This window comes from Anabrus simplex, chromosome 6, assembly GCF_040414725.1.
Source record: "Anabrus simplex isolate iqAnaSimp1 chromosome 6, ASM4041472v1, whole genome shotgun sequence".
NCBI classification, from domain to species: Eukaryota; Metazoa; Arthropoda; class Insecta; order Orthoptera; family Tettigoniidae; genus Anabrus; species Anabrus simplex.
Genome location: NC_090270.1, coordinates 349,222,017 through 349,242,820, shown reverse-complemented (window position 1 = coordinate 349,242,820; position 20,804 = coordinate 349,222,017). Strand labels below are relative to the sequence as shown.

The 20,804-nt window shown below is 41.2% G+C and overlaps 1 protein-coding gene across 4 annotated transcripts in view; it reads left to right on the top strand.

Moving 5' to 3' along the window:
* Positions 1-20,434, top strand: part of LOC136876022 (zinc finger protein 391) — a 101,525-nt gene extending 81,091 nt beyond the window's left edge. For all 4 annotated transcript variants that reach the window (XM_067149631.2, XM_068228171.1, XM_068228173.1 and 1 more), the window contains one exon: positions 19,293-20,434. In XM_067149631.2, coding sequence (XP_067005732.2) covers positions 19,293-19,878 — 586 coding nt within the window. In that variant the 3' untranslated portion in view covers positions 19,879-20,434. The remainder of the gene's footprint in view (positions 1-19,292) is intronic.
* The last annotated feature ends 370 nt before the right edge of the window (positions 20,435-20,804 follow it).

Sequence of the window (20,804 nt, the reverse complement as noted above, 5' to 3'; positions counted from 1 at the left end):
ATTCATCAACTTGGTGGGCAACTTGCACACACTCTACAGTGTCATGGCAGTATTCATCAACTTGGTGGGCAACTTGCACGCACTCTACAGTGTGATGGCAGTATTCATCAACTTGGTGGGCAACTTGCACACACTCTACAGTGTGATGGCAGTATTCATCAACTTGGCCACAATGGGCAACTTGCACGCACTCTACAGTGTGATGGCAGTATTCATCAACTTGGTGGGCAACTTGCACACACTCTACAGTGTGATGGCAGTATTCATCAACTTGGTGGGCAACTTGCACACACTCTACAGTGTGATGGCAGTATTCATCAACTTGGCCACAATGGGCAACTTGCACACACTCTACAGTGTGATGGCAGTATTCATCAACTTGGTGGGCAACTTGCACGCACTCTACAGTGTGATGGCAGTATTCATCAACTTGGCCACAATGGGCAACTTGCACTCACTGTAAAGTGTCATGGCAGTATTCATCAACTTGGCCACAATGGGCAACTTGCACGCACTGTACAGTGTGATGGCAGTATTCATCAACTTGGTGGGCAACTTGCACACACTCTACAGTGTGATGGCAGTATTCATCAACTTGGTGGGCAACTTGCACGCACTCTACAGTGTCATGGCAGTATTCATCAACTTGGTGGGCAACTTGCACCCACTCTACAGTGTGATGGCAGTATTCATCAACTTGGTGGGCAACTTGCACGCACTGTACAGTGTGATGGCAGTATTCATCAACTTGGTGGGCAACTTGCACGCACTCTACAGTGTGATGGCAGTATTCATCAACTTGGCCACAATGGGCAACTTGCACACACTCTACAGTGTGATGGCAGTATTCATCAACTTGGTGGGCAACTTGCACGCACTCTACAGTGTGATGGCAGTATTCATCAACTTGGTGGGCAACTTGCACACACTCTACAGTGTCATGGCAGTATTCATCAACTTGGCCACAATGGGCAACTTGCACACACTCTACAGTGAGATGGCAGTATTCATCAACTTGGCCACAATGGGCAACTTGCACACACTCTACAGTGTGATGGCAGTATTCATCAACTTGGTGGGCAACTTGCACGCACTCTACAGTGTGATGGCAGTATTCATCAACTTGGTGGGCAACTTGCACACACTCTACAGTGTGATGGCAGTATTCATCAACTTGGCCACAATGGGCAACTTGCACACACTCTACAGTGTGATGGCAGTATTCATCAACTTGGCCACAATGGGCAACTTGCACACACTCTACAGTGTGATGGCAGTATTCATCAACTTGGCCACAATGGGCAACTTGCACACACTCTACAGTGTGATGGCAGTATTCATCAACTTGGTGGGCAACTTGCACGCACTCTACAGTGTGATGGCAGTATTCATCAACTTGGTGGGCAACTTGCACGCACTGTACAGTGTGATGGCAGTATTCATCAACTTGGCCACAATGGGCAACTTGCACGCACTGTAAAGTGTCATGGCAGTATTCATCAACTTGGCCACAATGGGCAACTTGCACACACTCTACAGTGTGATGGCAGTATTCATCAACTTGGCCACAATGGGCAACTTGCACGCACTGTAAAGTGTGATGGCAGTATTCATCAACTTGGTGGGCAACTTGCACGCACTCTACAGTGTGATGGCAGTATTCATCAACTTGGTGGGCAACTTGAACGCACTGTACAGTGTGATGGCAGTATTCATCAACTTGGCCACAATGGGCAACTTGCACGCACTGTAAAGTGTGATGGCAGTATTCATCAACTTGGCCACAATGGGCAACTTGCACGCACTGTACAGTGTGATGGCAGTATTCATCAACTTGGCCACAATGGGCAACTTGCACGCACTGTACAGTGTGATGGCAGTATTCATCAACTTGGCCACAATGGGCAACTTGCACGCACTGTAAAGTGTGATGGCAGTATTCATCAACTTGGTGGGCAACTTGCACGCACTCTACAGTGTGATGGCAGTATTCATCAACTTGGCCACAATGGGCAACTTGCACGCACTGTACAGTGTGATGGCAGTATTCATCAACTTGGCCACAATGGGCAACTTGCACGCACTCTACAGTGTGATGGCAGTATTCATCAACTTGGCCACAATGGGCAACTTGCACACACTCTACAGTGTGATGGCAGTATTCATCAAATTGGTGGGCAACTTGCACACACTCTACAGTGTGATGGCAGTATTCATCAACTTGGCCACAATGGGCAACTTGCACACACTCTACAGTGTGATGGCAGTATTCATCAACTTGGTGGGCAACTTGCACGCACTCTACAGTGTGATGGCAGTATTCATCAACTTGGCCACAATGGGCAACTTGCACGCACTCTACAGTGTGATGGCAGTATTCATCAACTTGGTGGGCAACTTGCACGCACTCTACAGTGTGATGGCAGTATTCATCAACTTGGTGGGCAACTTGCACGCACTCTACAGTGTGATGGCAGTATTCATCAACTTGGTGGGCAACTTGCACGCACTGTACAGTGTGATGGCAGTATTCATCAACTTGGCCACAATGGGCAACTTGCACACACTCTACAGTGTGATGGCAGTATTCATCAACTTGGTGGGCAACTTGCACACACTCTACAGTGTGATGGCAGTATTCATCAACTTGGTGGGCAACTTGCACGCACTCTACAGTGTGATGGCAGTATTCATCAACTTGGCCACAATGGGCAACTTGCATGCACTCTACAGTGTGATGGCAGTATTCATCAACTTGGTGGGCAACTTGCACGCACTCTACAGTGTGATGGCAGTATTCATCAACTTGGTGGGCAACTTGCACGCACTGTACAGTTTGATGGCAGTATTCATCAACTTGGCCACAATGGGCAACTTGCACACACTCTACAGTGTGATGGCAGTATTCATCAACTTGGTGGGCAACTTGCACGCACTCTAAAGTGTGATGGCAGTATTCATCAACTTGGTGGGCAACTTGCACACACTCTACAGTGTGATGGCAGTATTCATCAACTTGGCCACAATGGGCAACTTGCACACACTCTACAGTGTGATGGCAGTATTCATCAACTTGGCCACAATGGGCAACTTGCACACACTCTACAGTGTGATGGCAGTATTCATCAACTTGGTGGGCAACTTGCACGCACTCTACAGTGTGATGGCAGTATTCATCAACTTGGTGGGCAACTTGCACGCACTCTACAGTGTGATGGCAGTATTCATCAACTTGGTGGGCAACTTGCACCCACTCTACAGTGTGATGGCAGTATTCATCAACTTGGTGGGCAACTTGCACACACTCTACAGTGTCATGGCAGTATTCATCAACTTGGTGGGCAACTTGCACCCACTCTACAGTGTGATGGCAGTATTCATCAACTTGGTGGGCAACTTGCACGCACTCTACAGTGTGATGGCAGTATTCATCAACTTGGTGGGCAACTTGCACGCACTGTACAGTGTGATGGCAGTATTCATCAACTTGGCCACAATGGGCAACTTGCACACACTCTACAGTGTGATGGCAGTATTCATCAACTTGGTGGGCAACTTGCACGCACTCTACAGTGTGATGGCAGTATTCATCAACTTGGTGGGCAACTTGCACACACTCTACAGTGTCATGGCAGTATTCATCAACTTGGCCACAATGGGCAACTTGCACACACTCTACAGTGTGATGGCAGTATTCATCAACTTGGCCACAATGGGCAACTTGCACACACTCTACAGTGTGATGGCAGTATTCATCAACTTGGCCACAATGGGCAACTTGCACACACTCTACAGTGTGATGGCAGTATTCATCAACTTGGCCACAATGGGCAACTTGCACACACTCTACAGTGTGATGGCAGTATTCATCAACTTGGTGGGCAACTTGCACGCACTCTACAGTGTGATGGCAGTATTCATCAACTTGGTGGGCAACTTGCACGCACTGTACAGTGTGATGGCAGTATTCATCAACTTGGCCACAATGGGCAACTTGCACGCACTCTACAGTGTGATGGCAGTATTCATCAACTTGGCCACAATGGGCAACTTGCACACACTCTACAGTGTGATGGCAGTATTCATCAACTTGGTGGGCAACTTGCACGCACTCTACAGTGTGATGGCAGTATTCATCAACTTGGCCACAATGGGCAACTTGCACGCACTCTACAGTGTGATGGCAGTATTCATCAACTTGGTGGGCAACTTGCACGTACTCTACAGTGTGATGGCAGTATTCATCAACTTGGTGGGCAACTTGCACACACTCTACAGTGTGATGGCAGTATTCATCAACTTGGTGGGCAACTTGCACACACTCTACAGTGTGATGGCAGTATTCATCAACTTGGCCACAATGGGCAACTTGCACACACTCTACAGTGTGATGGCAGTATTCATCAACTTGGTGGGCAACTTGCACGCACTGTACAGTGTGATGGCAGTATTCATCAACTTGGCCACAATGGGCAACTTGCACGCACTGTACAGTGTGATGGCAGTATTCATCAACTTGGTGGGCAACTTGCACGCACTCTACAGTGTGATGGCAGTATTCATCAACTTGGTGGGCAACTTGCACACACTCTACAGTGTGATGGCAGTATTCATCAACTTGGTGGGCAACTTGCACACACTCTACAGTGTGATGGCAGTATTCATCAACTTGGCCACAATGGGCAACTTGCACACACTCTACAGTGTGATGGCAGTATTCATCAACTTGGCCACAATGGGCAACTTGCACACACTCTACAGTGTGATGGCAGTATTCATCAACTTGGTGGGCAACTTGCACGCACTCTACAGTGTGATGGCAGTATTCATCAACTTGGCCACAATGGGCAACTTGCACGCACTCTACAGTGTGATGGCAGTATTCATCAACTTGGCCACAATGGGCAACTTGCACACACTCTACAGTGTGATGGCAGTATTCATCAACTTGGTGGGCAACTTGCACGCACTGTAAAGTGTGATGGCAGTATTCATCAACTTGGCCACAATGGGCAACTTGCACACACTCTACAGTGTGATGGCAGTATTCATCAACTTGGCCACAATGGGCAACTTGCACGCACTCTACAGTGTGATGGCAGTATTCATCAACTTGGCCACAATGGGCAACTTGCACACACTCTACAGTGTGATGGCAGTATTCATCAACTTGGCCACAATGGGCAACTTGCACGCACTCTACAGTGTGATGGCAGTATTCATCAACTTGGCCACAATGGGCAACTTGCACACACTCTACAGTGTGATGGCAGTATTCATCAACTTGGTGGGCAACTTGCACACACTCTACAGTGTGATGGCAGTATTCATCAACTTGGTGGGCAACTTGCACGCACTGTAAAGTGTGATGGCAGTATTCATCAACTTGGCCACAATGGGCAACTTGCACGCACTGTACAGTGTGATGGCAGTATTCATCAACTTGGTGGGCAACTTGCACGCACTCTACAGTGTGATGGCAGTATTCATCAACTTGGTGGGCAACTTGCACACACTCTACAGTGTGATGGCAGTATTCATCAACTTGGTGGGCAACTTGCACACACTCTACAGTGTGATGGCAGTATTCATCAACTTGGCCACAATGGGCAACTTGCACACACTCTACAGTGTGATGGCAGTATTCATCAACTTGGCCACAATGGGCAACTTGCATGCACTCTACAGTGTGATGGCAGTATTCATCAACTTGGCCACAATGGGCAACTTGCACGCACTCTACAGTGTGATGGCAGTATTCATCAACTTGGTGGGCAACTTGCACACACTCTACAGTGTGATGGCAGTATTCATCAACTTGGCCACAATGGGCAACTTGCACACACTCTACAGTGTGATGGCAGTATTCATCAACTTGGCCACAATGGGCAACTTGCACACACTCTACAGTGTGATGGCAGTATTCATCAACTTGGTGGGCAACTTGCACACACTCTACAGTGTGATGGCAGTATTCATCAACTTGGTGGGCAACTTGCACGCACTCTACAGTGTGATGGCAGTATTCATCAACTTGGTGGGCAACTTGCACGCACTGTACAGTGTGATGGCAGTATTCATCAACTTGGTGGGCAACTTGCACACACTCTACAGTGTCATGGCAGTATTCATCAACTTGGCCACAATGGGCAACTTGCACGCACTCTACAGTGTGATGGCAGTATTCATCAACTTGGTGGGCAACTTGCACGCACTGTACAGTGTGATGGCAGTATTCATCAACTTGGCCACAATGGGCAACTTGCACGCACTGTACAGTGTGATGGCAGTATTCATCAACTTGGTGGGCAACTTGCACGCACTCTACAGTGTGATGGCAGTATTCATCAACTTGGTGGGCAACTTGCACACACTCTACAGTGTGATGGCAGTATTCATCAACTTGGTGGGCAACTTGCACACACTCTACAGTGTGATGGCAGTATTCATCAACTTGGCCACAATGGGCAACTTGCACACACTCTACAGTGTGATGGCAGTATTCATCAACTTGGCCACAATGGGCAACTTGCACACACTCTACAGTGTGATGGCAGTATTCATCAACTTGGTGGGCAACTTGCACGCACTCTACAGTGTGATGGCAGTATTCATCAACTTGGCCACAATGGGCAACTTGCACGCACTGTACAGTGTGATGGCAGTATTCATCAACTTGGTGGGCAACTTGCACGCACTCTACAGTGTGATGGCAGTATTCATCAACTTGGTGGGCAACTTGCACACACTCTACAGTGTGATGGCAGTATTCATCAACTTGGTGGGCAACTTGCACACACTCTACAGTGTGATGGCAGTATTCATCAACTTGGCCACAATGGGCAACTTGCACACACTCTACAGTGTGATGGCAGTATTCATCAACTTGGCCACAATGGGCAACTTGCATGCACTCTACAGTGTGATGGCAGTATTCATCAACTTGGCCACAATGGGCAACTTGCACGCACTCTACAGTGTGATGGCAGTATTCATCAACTTGGTGGGCAACTTGCACACACTCTACAGTGTGATGGCAGTATTCATCAACTTGGCCACAATGGGCAACTTGCACACACTCTACAGTGTGATGGCAGTATTCATCAACTTGGCCACAATGGGCAACTTACACACACTCTACAGTGTGATGGCAGTATTCATCAACTTGGTGGGCAACTTGCACACACTCTACAGTGTGATGGCAGTATTCATCAACTTGGTGGGCAACTTGCACGCACTCTACAGTGTGATGGCAGTATTCATCAACTTGGTGGGCTACTTGCACGCACTGTACAGTGTGATGGCAGTATTCATCAACTTGGTGGGCAACTTGCACACACTCTACAGTGTCATGGCAGTATTCATCAACTTGGCCACAATGGGCAACTTGCACGCACTCTACAGTGTCATGGCAGTAGTCTCTCATCCGTAGTTAATATCCTTTCCACCACAACAAATATGACCTAAGGCACCATAGTTCAATTGGTAGAGCAACCAATGTGAAATTGGGAGGTTGTGGGTTTGGATCCCATTGGTGTCTGGTGAACCACTTTTTTTTTTTCTGTACTAACAACTCATCAACACGTACCATATCTATGGAACACGTCCTCATAGGTTGCAAGTGTGGTCACAAAAATTCAGTATTCAGTCATTGATAAGCTACATAATTATATTCACAATTCTGAGCGAAACTGACAGTAATGTTAGTGTATTGGAGGAATACCATAAAAAATGATAATGCAGATTGATCAAGAATCTTTATTTGACATTGACCGTAAAATTGGCTTTGTCAACTGATAATAATTTAGTACTTAATATTATTAAGGCTAAATGAACATACACCTTTTATTAAAACTTAATACTAACATCATGCATTTCTAAGAATTCAGAGGTATTATGAAATGGATTTTCTATTAACCAATCATAGATTTTTCTTTTAAAATTACTTAAAGGAGTGGACCGTGCAGAATTTGGCAATTTATTAAATCTTAAACAACTGATTTTATGTAAGTGAGCAGTTTTTGACAGCCTGTGAATTGAGATGTTGATGTCTGTTTTGCCCCGAGTATCATGAAGGTGAATGTTTTCCCTAGTACTGAATTCATTTGTGTTGTTTTTTACACATGTCGAAGATATATAAATATACAAATTTATAATTGTCATTATTTTAAGCTTAATGAAGAGAGATCGACAATGGTCAATTGCACCAGTCGTACACATTGTTCGGACAACCTTTTTTCTGTATTAGAAGAATATTATATACATAAGAAGAATGCCCCCATAATAACTGTCCATAAGTAATGTGTGACTCGAAGAGACCAAAATATGCCATCATTAGGTAGTCACCCCTAACTAAATCCCTCAATTTCCATATCAAATAGGCAACTCGTGATATTTTTTTTTACAAACATAATCAATGTGTGTTTCCTAGTTCAATTTGGCATCAATATGAAAACACAAAAGTTTGACTGACTGACTTTCAATATCTTTGGATAGTCCTAGTGTGAGAAATTGAGTTTTATCCTGATTGCACAACAGCCTATTGGATGAGCTTCCTGTGACATCTGATGCACACCTGAGATGCTCTGGTGTTTTGTAATTAAAGTTGTATTGTCCGCATACGATATAAGAATATGACATTTGACATTTTGCGGTGAATCATTGACTTGTTACAAGTAATGAAAATCATTTTTTTTCCGTAGTGAAAGAATCTCAATAATAAATTTAAGAAATTTATTTTAACTTCAGCCTATTCAATACAGTACAAGATGTTAACGTGTTAGTTAAACATAATTGAAATAGTTGAGACATGTTTCGCCCCTTTTGTAGGGCATCATCAGTCATATCAATACCACAAAGTTCCACCAGACGTGTGGTTAGAAAATTGTAAAACATGTTGCATAAGTGAATACATTAGAAAACTTTACAATATCCTATCATGTATTCACTTATCCCTTTCAGACCTGAAAGAAAACTGGCGGTGTGAATTTTTGTTTGTACATCAAAGATTGACTAAAATGCTCTTAAATACCTATATTTTTAGTTTATTCTACAAAATATAAATTGACATCTGAAAAAAAGCACCCTCACAATTGTGCGTGTCAGGACTGAATTCACTACTTACAAAAAAGGAAAATTACCTCAATGCACGTGAATATACATATGTACATGATCAAATGTTCTATTTTACAGTGGGGAGTAATTTAAAACAATTAAATCTTCGTTCAGACACAAGTAAACGTTACATTTTCCATATTGAGGAGGAGTTTTGCTATTACTGCACTTTTGGCGGCAGCAGCAGCTTGTCGTCAGACCTGAAGGAAATCTGGAGGTGTCTAAATGTCAAAAACTTACTAAAATGCTCTCAAATACATGTTTTTACAGTTTATTTTACAAAATAAGAACTATCGGCTGAAAAACAGAACCCACACAATTGTGCATGTCAGGACTTCATTCACTACTTGCAAAAAATAAAAACATTCAACTCAGTACATGTGAATATGCACATGTACATGATCAAATGTTCTATTTTACAGTGTGGAACGATTTTACATACATACATACATACATACATACATACATACATACATACATACATTATCATTATAGACTGTTATGCCTTTCAGCGTTCAGTCTGCAAGCCTCTGAGAATTTACTAAACGTTGCCACAATCCTCGATTTGCAACTAGTGTTGTGGCCTCATTTAGTTCTATACCTCTTATCTTTAAATCGTTAGAAACCGAGTCTAACCATCGTCGTCTTGGTCTCCCTCTACTTCTCTTACCCTCCATAACAGAGTCCACTATTCTCCTAGGTAACCTATCCTGCTCCATTCGCCTCACATGACCCCACCAGCGAAGCTGGTTTATGCGAACAGCTTCATCCATCGAGTTCATTCCTAAATTAGCCTTCATCGCCTCATTCCGAGTACCCTCCTGCCATTGTTCCCACCTGTTTGTACCAGCAATCATTCTCGCTACTTTCATGTCTGTTACTTCTAACTTATGAATAAGATATCCTGAGTCCACCCAGCTTTCACTCCCGTAAAGCAAAGTTGGTCTGAAAACAGACCGATGTAAAGATAGTTTCGTCTGGGAGCTCACTTCCTTCTTACAGAATACTGCTGATCGCAACTGCGAGCTCACTGCATTAGCTTTACTACACCTTGATTCAATCTCACTTACTATATTACCATCCTGGGAGAACACACAACCTAAATACTTGAAATTATCGACCTGTTCTAGCTTTGTATCACCAATCTGACATTCGATTCTGTTGAATTTCTTACCTACTGACATCAATTTAGTCTTCGAGAGGCTAATTTTCATACCATACTCATTGCACCAATTTTCAAGTTCCAAGATATTAGACTGCAGGCTTTCTACACAGTCTGCCATTAACGAACGATTTTAAACAATTAAAATCTTATACATTACATTTCTCATGTAGAGTACGAGTTTTGCTTTCACGGTCCTTTTTGCGACAGCACGCAGCACTCCTGCAGGCATTGCCTGTAAGGAAACCTAGCTCGCACATTTGTGCATATCAACATTCAAAACCTCCTGGTATTACGTACGATGTTGTAAGTTCACAATTTACGTTTGCTACACAATCTACACACTTCATTGTTTATATTCTGATATTCAGCAAAGCTTCTAGATTAATATGAATGCAATAAATAAATTCTTACTTTAGGCATTACTGCTTCCCGCCATACTCCTAATGAACTGTATTTTTAAACTCTTCTTCCTGCCCCCTGGTGGTCAAGTACTAAATAAAAACAGCTGAAGTACATGCTACGTGTCTTGCACAAGCACTGCAGTCCGGTCTAGCACCAAGAAAACGTCAAATAAGCTCAGACATAAATAAAATACGAACCCGCACAATTGTGCGTACACGGTCTGAAAGGGCTATGCAACATGTTTTACAGTTTTCTAACCAATCAGACGTCTGGTGGAACTATGAGGTATTGATATGACTGATGATGCCCCACAAAAGAGGCGAAACATGTCTCGACTATTTCAGTGATGTTTAACTAACAGGTTAACATCTTAATAGGTTGAAGTTAAAATAAATTTCTTACATTTATTATTAAATCATTGATTGCCAGAATGAATAAAAATGGACCAAGGACAGAGCCCTGTGGCACACCAGTTGCAACTTTCTTCAAAGTGGAATACCTATTTTTAATTGAGACAAACTTATATCTGTTATTTAAGTATGAGTTAATTACATTCAGTGAGGGATACTTGACACCATACATCTCAAGCTTTGCAAGTCAAATTTCATGATTAATATGATCAAAAGCTTTACTTAGATCATATAACACCAAAGAGATCGCCTGCTTGTTTGCAAAAGCTGTTAATATCTTATTGACAATTTCAAGAACAGCAGTAGTAGTTTATTTACCTTGTCAAAACCCAAACTGACTGTTGGATAGGAGATTGTCAGTTTCAAAATAGTTGCTAAGTTGAATGTACAAAAGTGATTCAAATATTTTAGAAATTATTGGAACAATTGAGAAATCATGATAGTTCTGAAGAAATTGTTTGTCCCAACTTTTAAATACTGGAATAACTTTAGAAATTTTAAGTAAATCAGGAAAAACTCCAAACTCTAAACACTTATTAAAAATAAAAGCTAGAGGTTCAGAAATCAAATGTATTATTCTTTTGATGATATAATTAGATAACCGATAACAATCCATACTCTTAGAGTTTGATAATTTTAAGCTACCTTTAATTACTTCATCAGATGTGATTTCAACCCAATGGAAAGTGGTTCGGCAGGGTGGTTGATTGTGAAGAAAGTCACTCGCAGCCGTACCGGTTGCCTTAATTTGATCTCCGATTTCTTTTACAGAGTTTAAGAAATAATTATTCAGTTCTTCCAGATCGAGAAATATGTCTTGAGTTTGAGTAGATATGTTTTCTTGTACTAGAACATCCCATGCCACCTTGCATTTGTTGGGTGCATTTTCAATATATTCACAAGCTAAAGTTTTGGCATGGATAAGTTTTCTTTTATATAACTTTTTACAATTAAGATAAGCTTTATACACGCCATTCTGCTCGGTTCATCCTTGACAAGTGTTTTTATACATTCTATACAGCAAGAGCATTCTTTCTCTATACTGAGTCAATTCATCAGTATACCAATTCAATTTCTTGCTTTTAAGTTTACCATTATGACTAATTTTTACCAGTGGTGAACATAAATGCCACAGTTCAACCAGTTTATCTAAAATGTTTCCAAATACAGTTTCAGTATCATTTTCTCCCATTTGAAATTCAAATACATGATGATGATGATGCTTGTTGTTTTAAAGGGCCTAACATCGAAGGTCATCGGCCCAATTCAAATACAAAGCCCCAGTTAGTTTGTGTCAGATTTTCAATAAATATGTTAATATGATCATCACCCTGACTTTTTACCCACATCAGAACAGGTTTGTCATTGTAAATTATGTCAGGCTGGTTAATATACAATAATATAAGCAAGGGATTGATCTGCAAAACTCCCACCAACAAGTCTAAGTTTATACAAATCTCTCAAAAAATTTACAATAATATTATGCAAGCAGGCATTATTACGTGTAGGTAGTGTGTTTGTGCAAGTTAAGTTTAGAGTTCTTAGTAAATTCAGAAAATTTCTAGAAATCTGCCCATCTGAATTGCCATTTCTATGTTAAAATCCCCACAAACAGCAACGTTGACCTTAAATTTCAAAAATTTTTCGATTACTAATTCAAAATTCTTAAGAAATATATATGCATCAGCATTATACAAACTAGCAATTATCAAATTCTGATCAACCGGCTTCACACAACTAAATTCTTCCTCTAATTCCACACAATTTTGACTTAAATCAATCTTTACAAATTTAAAGCACTCTCTAACTAACATCCCAGCTCCCCTATTTTTCTTTTTACTCCTACAAAACATATCTGCAACAACATATCCATGGGACACAAAATATTCTACTTGATTTTCAGAAAGCTAATGCTCCGATACACATATCACATCAACTTTCTCGGTTTGGCAAAAGTGTTCTAATTCCAACAACTTATTTCTAATGCATTGGATATTCACTTGCAATAAATTGAGAGATATACCCTTGCTATCCTTCTTTTGGATGTCATGTACCTCTCGGCAAATACTTTTTGTATCACTCATTATTGGGGGAGATTTCTGACCTGATGTTTCATGTACTGGTATTTTATGAACAGGAGAATAACATACCTGAGTTTGGTTACTTACTAAACTATCTTTGATAATGGTTTGATTTGGTGACCGATCTGATCCAGACACAGATGCTAGTTTTAATTTACATGGCCTCTTAAAATTCATAACATTTTCTAGTTGACTCAGCCAGCTTGAAAAGCAGCTGGCTCTTTCTGCTAGTTTTCCTGGTGGGTGTTATAAGCTAAGGGAGTTGTATTTTTCAAATTACATATGATGAAAAATATCAAGAACAATATTAGCTATCTTTCATTTACCGGAATTGTTTAGATGGAGCCATGCTTTGTGTAACAGTTTCTCTCGAAATTGCTGCATTCAATAACCTGAGTATTCTGAAAATGTTTACAAATTTTAATATCTGTATTGACTTTGTCCACTTCAATGTTTACACACGAGTCTCTACTCAAATCATGCCTGTGGGGCACGTTCACTACAAAGACGTTAGTGTGGGTCAGCTTCCCTAGTGTATGTTTAAGTTGTGATCTTACATTCTTGGCGTCGTTGTGAGCTGCGTCGTTCATACCACCGATAATAAGCACTGCATTGCCGCTCCTGAAGTTCCTAGTTGCTTTTTCTACGTTTTTCAGGACATTGCTTATAGAAGCTCCTGGATATATTTCTCCGGTTGCTGCTATATTCTCATCGTTTATCACTCCCGCAATTCCCCTTCTTGGCTATCACTAAACACAGCTACCTTTGCTGATTTAGGCCTAGTTGGGTGTTGATTCTGAAATCTAGGCATTATTTTTAACCTTGGCTCGGCAACGGCAGCGGTTCGCGATGATTTGGTTTACGCGCGCGATCGTTGTCTTCCAGAATTAAATTATTAAGGACAGAAAACCTATTTCTGATGTTTATTTTCGGAAATTCAGCTGTAGATTTCCTCTTAGCCGGCCAACCATGAACTACTTGACACCACACGCTCAAGTTTGTTACTGGTACCGGTATATCACCCAAAGAATGTCCGGCTCCATGGCTGAATGGTTAGCGTGCTGGCCTTTGGCCACAGGGGTCCCAGGTTTGATTCCCGGCAGGGTCGGGAATTGTAACCATAATTGGTTAATTCCGCTGGTACTGGGGCTGGGTGTTTATGTCATCTCTATCATAATTTCATCCTCATCAAAAGAATTGCATCTGGCGATCCGAACTTGTCTTTGGGCACTCCCGGCACTAAAAGCCATACGCCATTTCACTCGAAGAATGGTCAGTCCTGAATTCTAGCGATCGTAGTCTGTCTTTTAATTCTTAATTTTCTACTTTAAAAGACCCATTGTCTTTTTGTAGAAAGTTTATAATTTCTAATGTACTTTTGTGCTTCATCGTTAACGCCGTCGCCAACTACAACATTCCGAACACACTCTTCGCAAATCCAGTCAACATTTTCATTAGTGTTTACTTATAATGCCACCGTCGATCACAGAATCACACAACATTCCATTTTTCACTAATCTTTGACATTTTCCGCACTTTTCGTACATGTTACGATTAATTTACTCGGTGGATAAAACACTGCATCATCATTACCAGGCGCCATTTTGAAAATAAAACGTTAGTGCGGTATAATAGTAGTGTACTTTCATTAAGGGGCAATAAGTACACATGTTTGGTGTGATTCTACAATTAAAATGTCACTTAACTACACACAGACACATTCACTGCCAGAATGACGAATGTGAGCGGCAAGAGGGTGAATCGTGCCCATAATTAACAAGTTTACAATAATATTTACTGCTTAAAAGTTGAATGAAAAATCTTGTTTCCCCCTGGAGTGTTTGTTTAAACTCCATGCAGTAAGGTCCTACTGTGACCGTGATTTGCAAACACAACTTGAAGAACAAATCCTTCAAGTTTGTTCTACCAACTTTTTCACTAATATTACTGTTTCATGAACATGAGGAAAGTTTATTTTATGATTTGTATTGATATGAATTTGTATGAGTGTTATGGTGATTAATTTTATCTTGTTGTAGGTAAAATAATGTGAACTTTGATCCTGGAAAAATTTGTTCTCTCACCAAGATTATGAAACAAACTCTAACCTTTTGCCTACTTGCATATTTCCAGCATGTTCTGACACCTGTCATCCCTCTACCATTTCAATAGCTACAGTGAATTTTGAATGCCAGGGATTGCAGATGACAGTGGCATATTCTATCTTGCTTCTTGCAAAGGAGTTTGTCAGTAGCATAATACTGTTTGGATTAGTGAAGTTCTTAAAACATCTTCTGGCAAAGCATAACAGTTGATGTACAACAGCATCCAGATCATTTGATAATATAAATTAATTCTGGATCATAAGTTATTCTAAGCCTTTAATAGTGTTCACTGCATGGAGGTTTGTGTTTGAATTTTTATATTTGGAGTTTGCTTTAGCTTGCTTTCTGTGATAACAGAGTGATAATTTATGTTGAAGTCTTGATTGATTTTTTTGCTATTTGTTTTACGTCGCACCAACACGGATAGGTTTTATGGCGATGATGGGATAGGAAAGGCCTAGGAGTGGGAAGGAAGCAACCGTGGCGTTAATTAAGGTATAGCCCCAGCATTTGCCTGGTGTGAAAATGGGAAACCACGGAAAACCATCTTCAGGGCTGCCGACATGGGGGTCGAACACAGTATCTCTCGGATGCAAACTCGCAGCTCGCCCGGTTCTGATTGTTTAATCTACTCCAGTGTAATGCACTGTCAAGGTCTTCTTGAACCTTTCTACAAATCTTAATTATCTTGCAATTTTTACATCTTCATTTGAACAGGAGTATATTAATGATCTGTACATAATGGGAGGTCATTGATCGGCAAGAAAAACAGCAAAGGACCAAAATCTGAACCTTGGAACACACCAAGGTAGTGTGTAGTAAGTAGACACATTATGTAATAAATATATTGCTGATATAGAGGTGATAGGCTAATTTCTGCAAAAGTATGTCATGAGCCACTGTGTTCAGTATGAGATCCATCCTGAAGGCTATTGATGGAAAATTGTATGTGCTGATATAAGTTCCATGTCACTTTGTCTATGGACAAATTGTCCATGATCACAAATGCATATAATAAAAGATAGTTACTTATAATTTTAATCTGTCCATAAAAATGACATGCATCTGCTAATGCTGCTGCAGATTTTCCCTCTGGGTAACTTGGTTGCAGTCTTTGAATAAAATGATCTGTGTGAAGAAGTAGGAAAACCACAAAAAATGTACAGACTGAAGCTGAAAATGTTGGAGCAGGTGAAGTAAATGTGTCAAATGCACTGAACCACATAATATGTAGGGAATGAGACGCTACCAAAGAACGTAAAATTTCTGCCTGTAGACCGAATTACTGTGAATCACTGCTATCAGCAGCAACGTCAATTGCAGCAAACCTGACCAGACATAAGATTTACATATTGAACTATTGTTTGTATTTTCTCACCTGGCTGGAAACACCTCCAGCAAAAAGACAACATTTTATGTAATTCATTACTTCAAATTCATTCTGCATCCGAGGTGCAGCTTAAATTCTGTGGGTGACCTGCATGTATGAGTGTGAGGTTGGGAGAGGATGAATAAGGCCTACTGCTGTCTGATAACATCAAGGCTTAATGTCTCCATCTGACTGACGAATCACTGTAGCCTCATTCCATACGAAATGTGCAGACGGGTTTGAAAGTAATTAAGACATTTTGCTCACAATCTAGTGATTATAATCCACCACTCCTACCCTGCTGGCAAACATTGTGATGGCAATTAACAGGTCACGAAGTGGTTAATCGTGGTGTAACAACCTGATGCAGTAACAATCTTTGCCTCCAGGTGGGCTGCTATGATTGATATTGTAACATGTTGGCGGGGTAGATAAGTAATGACTACAGAACCTGGTAGCGTCCTATTTCTAAGCTTTATTAACTTAGCACTACAATTACAGATTTACACACGCATGGACACGATTGCTGAGCTTACAAGTTACACAAGTACACTTTCCCGGTTCGTGCTCTCTCTTAGTTTCTCATGTTCCATCTACAATGACACACACACACACAGTCATCGATTATTTACTCTACACTCAGCCACTCAGTCACACTCGCTAGCGCTGTCACACTCCACAGCCTACACGTCAGTCTCGCAGGTCGGGATAGTGTCCGCTGTTCACTCAACCCGTCGAACCCCGTTCGCAATCTGCACACGTCAGCACCCAGTGATCCCTTCGTGCTGCTCCAGAACACCCAAAGTTCTTCTCCAGCAGCCGGCCTCAAGGGACTCGCACACACGACATCATGGAAACAGGAACAAGGCCTCGGCTCCAACAGACAGATACTTCATCAGGCTGACATCTCAGCCCATGTTATCACTGACTGCGCTCTTCGCTAACTCACACCAGCGAAATCAATCTCTCTCTCACTCACTCGCTAACTAACTCTCACTCCTGCAGGCAGGTCGTTCCTATCTTATATACCTACGCTGGCCCTTCTAGAATCGTCCAGATGTTTGATGGATCCAGGAACCTCGCAAGATGGAAGTCTCCAGATTAATAGTCGAGTAATTTCCGTCGTCCCATGCGGCGCGACCATGGATAGAAGAGAGAAGGGCCAGCCCAGCGCTTATGTGTTGCTCGCGATTGGCGCGGTCGAGCGTAAGGTGGGTGGGTCGATGGGTGACGAGCTCAGCCCAAAGCAAGTTGGCATGGCGGACTTTATAATCATTACAATATAAAGTCCTTCATTAAGTAACGGGAATCAGTCACTACTCATCTGCATTTAGGGCAGTCACCCAGGTGGCAGAGAAAGATTCTCTATCTTTTCTTTTCCAAGCCTTTTCTTAAATGGTAACCAAGAAATTAGAAATTTACTAAACATCTCCCTTAGTAAGTTATTCCAATCCTGAACTCCCAGTCCTATTAACAAATATTTACCTTGATTTGTCCTCTTGAAATCCAACTTTAATTTCATATTGTGATCCTTCCTACCTTTAAAGACACCACTCATAACTTATTCATCTAATAATGTCATTCCATGCCATTTCTCCACTGTCAGCTCGGAACATACCACTTGTGATATAGATGTTGATTCTCGTAGGGAAGCTGAAATATTTGTCCCAAATGAGTAACTTTATAATACCAATAAAAATGGTCCGTTATTGGACATTATAAATTTTCCAGCTAAGTCATTCATGGTTGCCAGCGCTTCACCCCCGTGTGCTAAATATTACATACCACTTAGTCAAATAGCTCATCTCCTTTCTCCCAAGTCTTCTCAGCCAAAACTTTGCAACATTTTTACAACGCTACTCTCTTGTCGGAAATCACCCTGAACAAATTGAGCTGCTTTTCTTTGGATTTTTAATGTTCTTGAATCAAGTATTCCTGGTGAGGGTCTCATACACTGGAGCCATACTCTAGTTGGGGTCTTACCAGATACTTATATACCCTCTCCTTTACAGTCTCATTACAACACCAAAATACCATTATAACCATGTGAAGAGATCTGTACCCTTTATTTTCAGTCATATGTATGTGATGTAGATCGTTCTTTGTAACACCTAGGTACTTACAATATTCCCCAAAAAGAACTTCACCCCATCAATGCAGTAATTAAGACAGAGAGGGCCTTTTCAATTAGAGAAACAACCTGACTTTTAACCCCTGTTTATCTCCATACCATTGCCTGTTTATCTCACTGTATTATCAAGGTCATTTTTCAGTTTGTCATAATCTTGTTACTTACTTATTACTCTGAACAGAATAACATCATCCACAAAAAAACTAGACATGCAGATCTCTTGGGATTCATTTTAATATGGCTTTTTTCTTGTCTCAGATTACAGATCTATTTCATAGTAGAGCAGACAGATGGCGAACACCTCGCCAAACCTTCTAGCAAGAGTTACATTGTTGTTGCTCTTGGGGAAGCCCTGTTATTCCTAACAATTGTCCAGAGAATTTAGATGTATACATGTATCCTCAGTTTTCTGTGTTATCCTTGTATGGTGACCTGGTAACTCTGGTGCGCTTTCGTTGCTTCATCTTTGTATGATAATATTATTTTCACTAGATATTTATTATTATTCTTTTCAGGGTTATTATTTCATCTTTAACTGCACCTGGAAACATTCCTGTGGCTGGTTCCATTCTGAATTGTGTGGCTCCTTTCAAAATCACGAAGAAAGATGGCTCTCATTCATGTTCTACTTGTGGGCAATCGTTCACTCGACTTGAGCATCTCAGAAGACACACACTATCACACGTAGGAGAGAAGCCAATTTCCTGTACTACTTGTGGGAAGACATTCTCACGTCTCGATCACATGAAGATACACGAGTTAGTGCACTTGGGTGAGCGACCGCATGTGTGTACAACGTGTGGAATGACATTTGCGGAGATTACTGAACTTAAAACGCATTCCTTAGTGCATTTGCAGGGGAAGAAATATTCTTGTAATCAGTGTGGAGGATATTTCAAGCATGAATCAAGCCTGAAGAAACACCAAGCAGTTCATTTTGGAAATGCACCTAATACCTGCGGGAAAACGTATACTGAGAAACATCAGAATAAGAAGGAACCGCATGTTTGTCGCACTTGCGGACAAATGTTCATGCGCCTTAGCCATTTTACGAGGCACAGGTTGCTTCACAAGTCGGATGGCAGGCGCCTAGACCTCTGACCTCTTATAACCAATACTGTTACTGAATTTTTGCTCTCATCACATTCTGCTCATGATGTGTTTCTCAACAGCTAGACATATCGAACAAAAATTATTGAATTCATTTCAGGAAACTTTGACAACCATTTGAACTCCAAAAATGACTAATTGAACTTGACTGTCAATAAATAAGTAATGAAATTAATTATGATGTAATGTGCACATTATTATATACATAAATTTTACTACCTGACATGTGTATACTTTCTTTCCCTCAAAATCCTTTAGGCATAATCTATTAGCTTATTGATCACTTGAGAGGGTAATACAATTTTTGAAGTAGCAAGTGTTGCTGCAGAGTTGAAAACAAAGCATCCAGATATCGTAGAATACTGGTGTAAACTTGTTTGGTTAAAAATATACTTTTCATTTCTAAATGAAGCGTTCTGGTTTCTTGGTCATGAATAAACAGTTATGTTTACCAACCAACTGCAGCAAGTATATCAATCATTCTGAATGACGGGTATGTGACAGTTGAAAGGTCTTCAACAACGTTACATGCAGGAACTACATAATATAGTTCAGGGTCAATAGTGCTTCACTCGTGGCATACTTGCCTTATGATCAGGATGACGAGTATGACAGCAGTACACATTCCGGTCTGGACTTTGAAATGCGACTGTCTTGTATCAAACATCACATGCAAAGGTGATTTCATTCAAACTGAAAACTCGCCCAAGGATTGTTTACATATTTCTGTTGGAAAAACAAAAATGTTACAGGTATAATGTGACAGGAGAAGCTATTTAAGGGGGCACATACAGTTCAAACCTATCTAAAATAGGCAACATTCAATTTCAATTTTCACTGCTTCCATTGGGCTCTCTTAGCTAAACTTTTTCATGCAGGAATACAAAGTTCTTGTAAACCTAAATATTTATCAGCAC